Source organism: Colobus angolensis, unplaced genomic scaffold (assembly GCF_000951035.1).
Source record: "Colobus angolensis palliatus isolate OR3802 unplaced genomic scaffold, Cang.pa_1.0 Scaffold83, whole genome shotgun sequence".
NCBI lineage: Eukaryota > Metazoa > Chordata > Mammalia > Primates > Cercopithecidae > Colobus > Colobus angolensis.
Window position 1 is genome coordinate 2,962,272 of NW_012122154.1, and position 9,410 is coordinate 2,971,681.

Sequence of the window (9,410 nt, forward strand, 5' to 3'; positions counted from 1 at the left end):
CACTGAGCTCTCCTGTCTCAGGAAGGCTTCTGCCACCTGGGCTGTCCTTAGGGACCCCACAGTGTTAGAGCAGGAAGAGTGAAGAGAAAGGCAGAACTGAGCAGAGGACCCTGGTCCCCTTATAAGAAGCCTTCAGCCCTGCAGCCACCCAGGACTGCTTCCTGTTTCCTTTTTTATTCACTTATTCATTCAATAAGCATTCGTCGAGCACCTACTGTGCACCCGGCTCTGGAGATTCAAGTGTAATTAAATAAGACCAGCATGTGTTTTAGAAAAACAGGGGAACCCAGGGAACAATTGTGAAAAACATCATGCAGGAAATAAACAAGCTGGTAGAAAAGTAAGGTTGAGGGAGATTCTTTACCTAGGATGGTCAGAGAAGGACTCTCATAGGAGGTGACATTTGGCTGAAGGCTGGCGGTCGGGGAGCCAGCCTGGTGAAGAGCAGGGGTGAGAGTGATTTGGCAGAGGGAACAGAATGTGCAAAGGCCCTGAGGCTGGCAGCATCATGCTAAAGGGGCTGGAGAAACTCGGAGAGAGCCCTACAGGCCAAGGAAGGTATTCAACAGGAGGCCTCTGGAGGATGTTACACAGGGTCCCAACCAGATGCCTCTCCACCGCCTTCCTCTGCCCCTGAGCTCAGGTACATATAAGGCCACCACATAGGTGTTTGGTCCCCAGCAGGACCTCACACACATCTGTCCCCCTCGCGTAGGATCATGGCTCTTCTGCCCAGAAGCTGCACCCCCTTCCTTCCTCCCAAATGAAAGCCCCTGGCTTAGCTTCATCTCTCTGGTGGCTGAAGTGCCCCTTCCTATTTAGGTTCCCCTTTTAATCCCACCAGGAGACACTGGGGGAAAGAATACGGCCCTGAGTTCTAATCTGCTTCCGCCACCAGTTTATTTACACCTTCCAACAAGCCAGTTCAGGCCCCTCGAGGCCTTGGTTTCCCATCTTCATAATGGACCTGCCAGAGAGGAATGTGCTGGTCCCAACCCTGGTCTTGGGGATGACCTTTTTCAGCCACAGGATAGAGCCATCCCTTCCCTTCCCCCGACCACATGCACACATGCACACACACATACACACACGCACACACACACCCTGCTCTCTCCTCTCCAGCCGTGACCCTGCCCTGCTCTCCCCAAAGCCTCCTGTGTGGTCTGCCCCCTCTCCTCCCTCCCACCCCAGAACCTTGAGATCTACCTCTGGCAGCCTCTGCTCTTTCCCCTTTCATTCCCTCCCTGCCCACCCACTACTTAGGATTGCACTGACCCTCCCATCCTCTGCCAGTGCCCCAGGGCTGCTGACTGCAGACAGTACACCTGGAGGCTGGCCCTTCCCTGGCCTGCACAGCCTTCCCTACTCATTAGAGCCCTAAGAACATCCCTATGGAGGGGTTTACAAGGCCCATTTGCATTCTTTTTTTTTTTTTTTTTGAGACGAGTCTCATTCTGTCGCCCAGGCTGGAGTGCAGTGGCACGATGTTGGCTCACTGTAGCCTCCACCTTCCAGGTTCAAGGGATTCTCCTGCCTCAGCCTCCTGAGTAGCTAGGAATACGAGCATGCACCACCACACCCAGCTAATTTTTGTATTTTTAGTAGAGAGGGGGTTTCACCATGTTGGCCAGCATGGTCTTGATCTCCTGACCTCGTGATCCACCCACCTTGGCCTCCCAAAGTGCTGGGATTACAGGTGTGAGCCACCTCGCCCGACCCCATTTGCATTCTTAAGACAACCTCCACTCCCCGCCCCAACCCTAAAAATAAGAGACTTTCTCAAAGTTGTTAAGGCTCCAGTTTATATTGTAACATAAACCCCTGTGCGCCTGGGCCTGGGCTGTAGGAATCACCCGCCCCTACACTCTCCTGTCTTTTAGAGGCAGGTTTGTTTCCACCGCAGCCCCTCCCCTCGTTGTGAGGCGCTGGGGCTGCCCAGAGAGGGTCCTGCGGGCCTTGTCTCCAGAACAGACCTCAGAGGGCTTTTGGGAGTGGGGGTGGTCACAGATCCTGGGAGCTCGAGCTCTCTGCTGGCCTGGCCTGACCCCTCACAGGGCCGGCGGCCGACCGGACCAGGGTCATAGAGCAGTCACATGTCACTCTGAATGAGAAGTTTTGAACTGTGGCTGAGAAATGAAGTTGGAAAACAGCTCAGCCAAAGGCAGTTGGAGTTTTGTTTTTTCTTTTTAATTTTTTTGGGGGGAAAAAATCCTCTATTGTCCGACTAGCCTTCCATGATGCTGGAAAATTGAATTTATTTCCTGGGCAGTCTGGTCTAATTTCCCCTGGGTGGGGTGGAGGCTGAGCTCCCCTCCCTGTGCTCCAACTTAGAAGTTTCTGGTTCTGCTCAGAGACCAGGACCCAGGAGGGAAGCAGAGACCCTGAGCTTTGGCCCTGCCAGGCAGCCCCTGCTCCCCGTCATCCTGCCTCGGGAACCCCCAATCCCAACCCTTGCAAGCTGGGGAGGCTGTTTCAAGAACTTGGAGTCATCACTCTTACTCTCCCAGCAGCCTGGGTCTGCCGGGCGGCTGTCTGGGCTTGTCCCCCACCCACCCTTGCTCTCTACTTGTGCCCTCTGTCTCCTGGACTCCCCACCTCTGTCTCAAAGCTCTCCAGAGCAAGCCAACCGAGGGACAGCTGCAAAACATTTGTGCTGGGGAGCTATTTGCAGCTGGGTAGCTGCCAGGCCTGAAATGATGGGAACCCTGGGCCCCAGCCCAGCTCCATCCCTTTCACTCGAGCCCCAGTGCAGGGACCTCTCTGTCTGCCAAGACCAAGGAGGCCGAGATGAAGGAAATGGCCTTGAGGCTACTCCAGGAGACCAGGGGTCAGGCATGGTCAGCCCTCACTTGACAATCTGCAGCTGAGCTGAGCTCTGAGAATGGGGGGCAGGGTAGGGAGGTGAGGGCAGTGGGTACAGTTCCTAGAGGATGGCATCAGGTAAGGTAGCAAACTGCCCACCCAAGCCTCGGTGAGAGGCTGTCCACAGCTGACCACCCTCTGTGGGCTAATAGGAAGATTTCCAGGCCACAAGCCTAGAGAGATGGAGAAGGGAAGAAGGAGTCTCCCTCCCAGCCCCTGCGAAGAGGGACCCCACACACACCTCCACCACTTGCCCTTGGTCTACCCCCACCTCCTCTCCTGGGGGAGGACACGGAGTGAGTAGACAGATTAGGCCTCCAGCTGCAGCAGACCCATCTGTTTCCAATCAGGAGAACAGGTTCCCAGACCATAGAGGATACATGGGGAGGGAGGCCACAGACAACAAGCAGCCCGCCCTTGCTGCAGGACCCCCAAGCCCCTCCCGAGTGCAGCCCCTGTCCCATTTGGTCTCCTTTCACCCTCCAGATGGGCCTCACACACAGCCACCGGAGGGCCACGTGGGGCAGGGAAACCTTAGGGGGCGTGGACCTCTCTTTCCTACCTAATCATCTGACCACAGCCCCAGACTTGTGTCCATAGTTAGACATTCAATCCACAGAAGAAAGAAGGAAAGGGAAGGAAAGGAAGGGGCTAGAGGGAGGAGGAAGGGCTGCCAACATAAAAAGAGCAAGCAAAGCTTCTAAAAGCCATCAGATTCCAGCTGGATCTTGTTATAAATGGGGAAACTGAAGTCCAGAGAAGGAAGTCTAACAGAACTTAGTGAGCTCAGCCCCAAGCCTGTTCATGCATCACGCCCATATAATGGTCTCCACAACTCTAGATAGGAATTACCATTCCCATTTGACAGATGGGAAAACGTAGGTTCACAGGAGCAAAAGGTCTTACCTGCCCAACCTCACTCAGGTGGTCAGCAGCCAGGTCTGCCTGAATCGAGTCTGGGCTCCAGGCTGCCCACCAGAAGTGAAGGCCGCCTCGACCGCCCAAACCCCAGGGCCATTTTCCCTTTCCCACTGTCTCCAGACTTTGACCAGGTGGGAATCTAGTTCTGGAGAAGTCCACCATCCCCATCCAGGGTCTGCCTTGGTTCCCACCCCTTATCCATGTGGCCCCAACCTCAACCTCTGTCTTCAAGCCCAAGGTCAAAGGACATAAGCCTGGGGGGGGGAAAAAAAACAGCCTCTAGTTACGGCTTAGTGCCAGAGTTTTAATCCTGGCTCTGGATGACCTTGGTGTCTGGGCCTTGACTTCCCTATCAATAAAATGTACTGGGTTGTCTAAAACTGGGTTGGACAGTGATTCTGTAATTCCCCAACCCTCCATTCCTATCCTCCTGAACAAACCTAGAGGCTTCCCCTTGGCTTGGGTGGTCTTCAGAAAAAGGGTTCTGACCCCAATTTCAGACTTTAGAGCTGGCAAGGGGACCAAGAGAAGGAGGGGACCCAGTCAGCCATGGAAGCCACTAATCTCCATCTTTCCCTGAGGGACTGCACTGCCGCCTCCACTGAAAGCAATTTGTCATGCCCTGAATTAAGTGATTCCAACAAGGGTTTAATTTCAGTTTAATGGCTCTGTTTTTATGTGTAATTAAATCCTATTGCATGGCGAAAATATGTTGTTTGCACTTTAGAGACTGTGTAAGGGCCTAGGAAGCCAACCCCACCGAGTTGCTGCTCTCAGGCTCCACCAGCGCCTCCCCCAGTTTGGCTGGAATTGTCCAGGTAGAAGGGAAGGGGGTTGGGGACCTAAGGAAAAGAAGTTGGGGAGTGGGGGTGAGGGGAGGGGTGGTCCTGGTGGCGCCTGCTCATTCAGTAGAGCATGTTTCTAATTATCTGCAGCTACTCCCCCAACTTCTACTCCCTGACCCCACCCTCCCCAACCCTGGGGCTTCAGACATAAGAGGGGACAGGTCACTCTGGGAGTGAGGATCTAATCAGACCCTTGGTTGGCTGCAGCAGTGTCTGCTTCTCCATGGGTGTGCCCAAAAGTCTGCCCCACGGGCCCGACCCAACACCCCAGCGGCCAGCCTGCCTCCCAGCTCCGTTCCACCAAATCACCTTGACCTTCTCTTTCGAGGTCAGAGAGGCCTGGAATACAGGGGGAGTCTCTGTCAGGGAATGTTTCAGGCCATTTACCACACAGCCATATAACAGCCCCCCACACTGGGAAGGAGGACTGAGCAGGCGCCCCAAATCCTGCATGCCTCATAACATTCCTGGAGCAGCTTGGTGGCAGAATGGGGCTCAGGGGACAGCGGGGTTAGGACAACCAGCCTTTTCCTGGAAAGAGGTGGGGGACTGCAGTGGCTGGAACCTCAGGGCCTGAAGAGCAAGCAGGGCCCGGAGGCTTGGCCAGCTCTCCAGAGATTCCTCAACCTGAATCCAAGGCTGGAATCAGTTCAGGTCTCCATTTTTTCCTCCCTACTCCCACCCCACCTTCTTGCCAGTGGAAAACCCAGCCCCCAACCCCCAACCGACATCAGGGCTTGATCTCCACTAGTGAGCTGGGAAATGGAAACCAAATGCTTTATGTAGATCAGCTAGGGGTTGCTGGCAGGAGGGATGTCCCATCCCCTGCTCCAAGCCAGTAGGAGGGAATGACATGTCTCCAGGAGGCAGGGCAGAGCACTCAAGGACTTCACTTCTCAAGTCCATCCAGGTTTGGTGGTGCCACCAGGACCTCCCTCCCACATTTCCCAGAGGTGCTGACACTCCTGTGGCAATTAGAGAGACCATTCGGGTATTCCCACCATTTCAAAGGTGGGAGGGCCTAGGTGCAAACACGAAGCTGCTTTTATTTGCTTTTTGGTACTTAGGACCTGGATCCAGGATCCTGCGGGCACGAAGGCTGGATACGGCAGTGTTTCTCTGTGATGTGAAAGTCCTCTCCCAAAAGTACATGTTTATTCTCTAGTGGCAGACATTTCCCCACAAACCCTGAGGCGGGATCATCTAATGAGCGAGAGTCCACTCATCCACAACCAGGAGGGACATGTGTGCTCCGTGAATGTCTCACTCCCTCGCTCCTCACATCGCACACGTGTTCACACTCAGACACGCCACATATACACACCACACAAATGCACATCACACAAATGCACACCACATATACACACCACACAAATGCACACCACATATACACACCACACAAATGCACATACCACATATACACACCACACAAATGCACACCTTGCCTTCACACATCAAACAGGCATGCACACCCCCAAAAAGCCCATACGCTCTCACGTTTCAGGTATCGCTGCGTCGTACTCACTCACATGCACGCACACACACATACTCCACAAATGCACGTATGTCATGAAGGTACACCCAGGCCATGCACACAGCTACTTCCAAGCCGACTGGGCTTTTGGGGAGGCTCATGAAAGAAAAAGGACCTCCTACCACCACTGCCAAGGGTGCAAGGCTAGAGCATCGGGAAGGGGCCTAGAGACAAGGGGGGCTGAAAAAGATGCCTTAGGGAAAGAGTTACTTTCCCTTGGCCTGGGCTCCAGAAGGAGGGGGCTCTGTGAAGACTGACTGAGGCTGAGGGAGCAACCCTCAACCCCGCTTTGTTCTTTATCTCCTGCTGCTGGCAGCTGCCGTGGTGCCTCAGGGAGACCAGATGGCTGCAGGACTTTGCTGCTGGAGCAAAGATAGAGACAGAACTGCAGACCCAGCCTCAAGATGCAGACCGGACAGGTGCCAACAAAGTTGGGACCCAGTGAAATCAGAAGCCTGGGAGCGCCTCTGGAGCTGGGGAGGGGGCTGAGAATCCAGGACACAGCTAGACAGGAGGGAGCCCCCGCAGCGGGCGGCAGGCTCAATGCAGCATCTCCAGACTGCCTGCAACCTCCTGGAAAAAGGCCCCCACCGAGAGATCAGCTTCTGCTCCCAGACCCCCTACCCCCTACCACACACACACACACACAGGCAGCACAGAGGTGTGGGAGGGGAGGGGCATTTGGAGGATGGCCAAGAATCCAGGCATACCATGTGAGCACAAACTCTGAAGCTGTGGCTGGTACCGAGTCTACAACAAAGTCAACCCCTCCCAGCCTCAGAATCCAATCTCAGCACAATGCCCGAGTCAGAGATCTCAGCAGTCAGAGCTGTGGAATGTGCTGAAGCATCTACCCCCTTTCCCCAGATGCAGGGCAGTGTCCCTGCCCCTCCCCAGCAAATTATTAAATCAAATCCAGACGCAAGCCCAGTCCACCCGATGCCCTAGGAAATGCCCCAGCCCCACATGCCAGCTGACCCCAGACACAGCTCTGCCCCCACAGGGCTGTTCTTGGTCACGCCCCCCTTTCAGGAGCCATTGTTTGCCCGGAGTCTAAGTACAGACAGCACAGACTTTGAAGCCAAGGAGTTCCCTAGGAAACTTCCCTTGCAGGGAAAAGGAAGGTGGATTGGCCGTCCTTCTGCAGTCCCTTACCATACAGGCAGGTCTAGGAACCACACAGTGCTCACCTCCCAAAATCTGTCCCCCTCTCTCCACCCCTGGTGCATCCCTGTGTCTAACTGAGAATAAATCAACCAAACACAATCCTCTGGACACTTTTTGGTTTTGTTCTGTTTTGTTAAAAAAAAGAAAAAGAAAAAGAAGAAAAGACATCATGGCCAACTGGTAGGTTCCTAAGTCTCCTTCTGTCCAGTCAAGCCAGAAGATGCCCAGGGGACTAGAGAGGTGTGGGGAGGGAGGTGTAGGGGAAGGAGACATGGAGAGGGAGGCAGAGCCACAGGGAGTGAGCCACTGGAAGGACAGGGTCATCCCGGTGACTTCATGGCTGTGACCACAAATGGGGTAGGGAACAGGACCCAGGAAGCCCCTCATCCCCTAGCACGTGGGTCTTCTCCATTAGGCACATTCAGTCCACTCTTGCATTCTTTCTTCCCACCCTGACTGCTCAAAGAAATGCACCCCACCTCCCTAGCCCTCTGTGCTACAAGTCTTCCTTTGACCCCCTTCCCTCCCCCACAGCAGGGCTCTCAGCTGCCAGCCAACCAAGCAGATGGTGCAACAACCAGACCTAAAGGAAGGACCTGGGGAAGAAGAGAAAGGCAGCCTGGCAAGTCTGAGCTTTGGGAGTGGGTCTGGACCTCGTGACCATTACACCATCTGCTACCCCACGCTTCCTTAGGCTCCCACCCTCTGACTAGCTTGAGAGGAGAGACGATGGTCAAGGTACATGTCTCTTCTCCTCTGACCCTGGGAATGAGATTTTTCTTCTCCCACAGGCTTGAGCTCTCCTTATAGGAGTGTCTCCACATGCCAAAATCAGAGGAAGTCAGAATAAAACCTCCCAAGGCTGAAAACTGGAGCTGGCATGTAGTACGTGGTCAGTAAATGTTTTTAGGTGGCTGGATGAATGAAGGAATGAGTGAGTCAGTGAATCCAGGATCGATCTGGAAACACACCAGGGCTTAGACCTCTTGGGCTAAGTGCCACTCTCAGTCCTCTTGGGCTGTGTAATACCAAAGAGAACACCCCAGGCTCTGGCTTACCCCAAAGGCACACCCATGCTCACAAACACACACACACACATACGCACACGCACACATGCACACGTGCACTTGAGGGAAACTTCTGGGCTGCAGGCAGAGACAGGACTCAGACTCAGACTCCACTCTGGGTCAGCTCTGCAGCCTCCAGAGCACAGGAGTAGCAGGGGATGCTGAGCCCCTGGCCTGCTGGCAGGCCTCACTCTCGAAAGCTGTCAGCCAGCTGGTGGCAGTCCAGCTCCCCCTTCGGCTCCAGGCCCCCCGGAAGCTTCACCCCCGTCTTCCGGTCCACACACCAGCATTTGCCACGCTGCCCATCCAGAGCTGGGTGACACTGCCAAGAGAAGGGCATGAGGAGTTAGTTCCAAGGCAGGAAAAGAGACCCCAAGTGACCCACCCCAATCCCAGCCCAGCCCCCAAGTCAGACGGTTGCTGCTTCAAGATGGCCTCTGAGAGCAGTGACTCTTTTTTGAGCATGGGTCTTCTGAGCTCACTGAAGCAGGGAAAACACGGTCAAGAAGGAAAGGTCCAGAGAGTTCTAGAAGGCAGGACTTTAAGGAGGCCCTCGGGTTTAAAGGCACAGCTGGATTTGAAAGGCTGGGTTCAGGTTGGAGATGTTTTGGGTACATATTCTGATTGGGTTGGGATGTTAAGAAAGGGATTATAGTTATGAGTAGGATTCAAGTTGGGATTAAGGTAGGACCAGGAGAAGAGTTGCAGTTGAATTAGGAAATATGACTAAAATTTGAGTTGGATGAGTTGGGTGAGGGTTAAAGCCCAGGTTAGAAACACAATCGGGATAAAGACAGAGGTCAACATCAGAATAATTAAAGTTAAGAGAAAGTTTGGGTCAAAACTAGACAGTAGGAGGTTCAGGGGGCACAAATGTATATTTCAGTGTGAGAATTAAACTTGGAATAAAGGATGGCTTAAGGATCAGAATTGGTCTGGGGATAAAGTTCAAGTGTCAGAACTTTCAATGGGATAAAAATCAGGGGAAGAGGCCAGGCCTAGTGGCTCAAGCCT

At 53.9% G+C, this 9,410-nt stretch overlaps 1 protein-coding gene across 1 annotated transcript in view; it reads right to left on the reverse strand.

Annotated features, from left to right (window-relative positions):
* Positions 1–7,431: 7,431 nt before the first annotated feature.
* IGFBP4 (insulin-like growth factor binding protein 4) overlaps positions 7,432–9,410 on the reverse strand; it is a gene marked incomplete at its 5' end in the record, with an annotated part of 14,678 nt that continues 12,699 nt past the window's right edge. The window contains one exon of the mRNA XM_011929951.1: positions 7,432–8,718. Coding sequence (XP_011785341.1) covers positions 8,584–8,718 — 135 coding nt within the window. The remainder of the gene's footprint in view (positions 8,719–9,410) is intronic.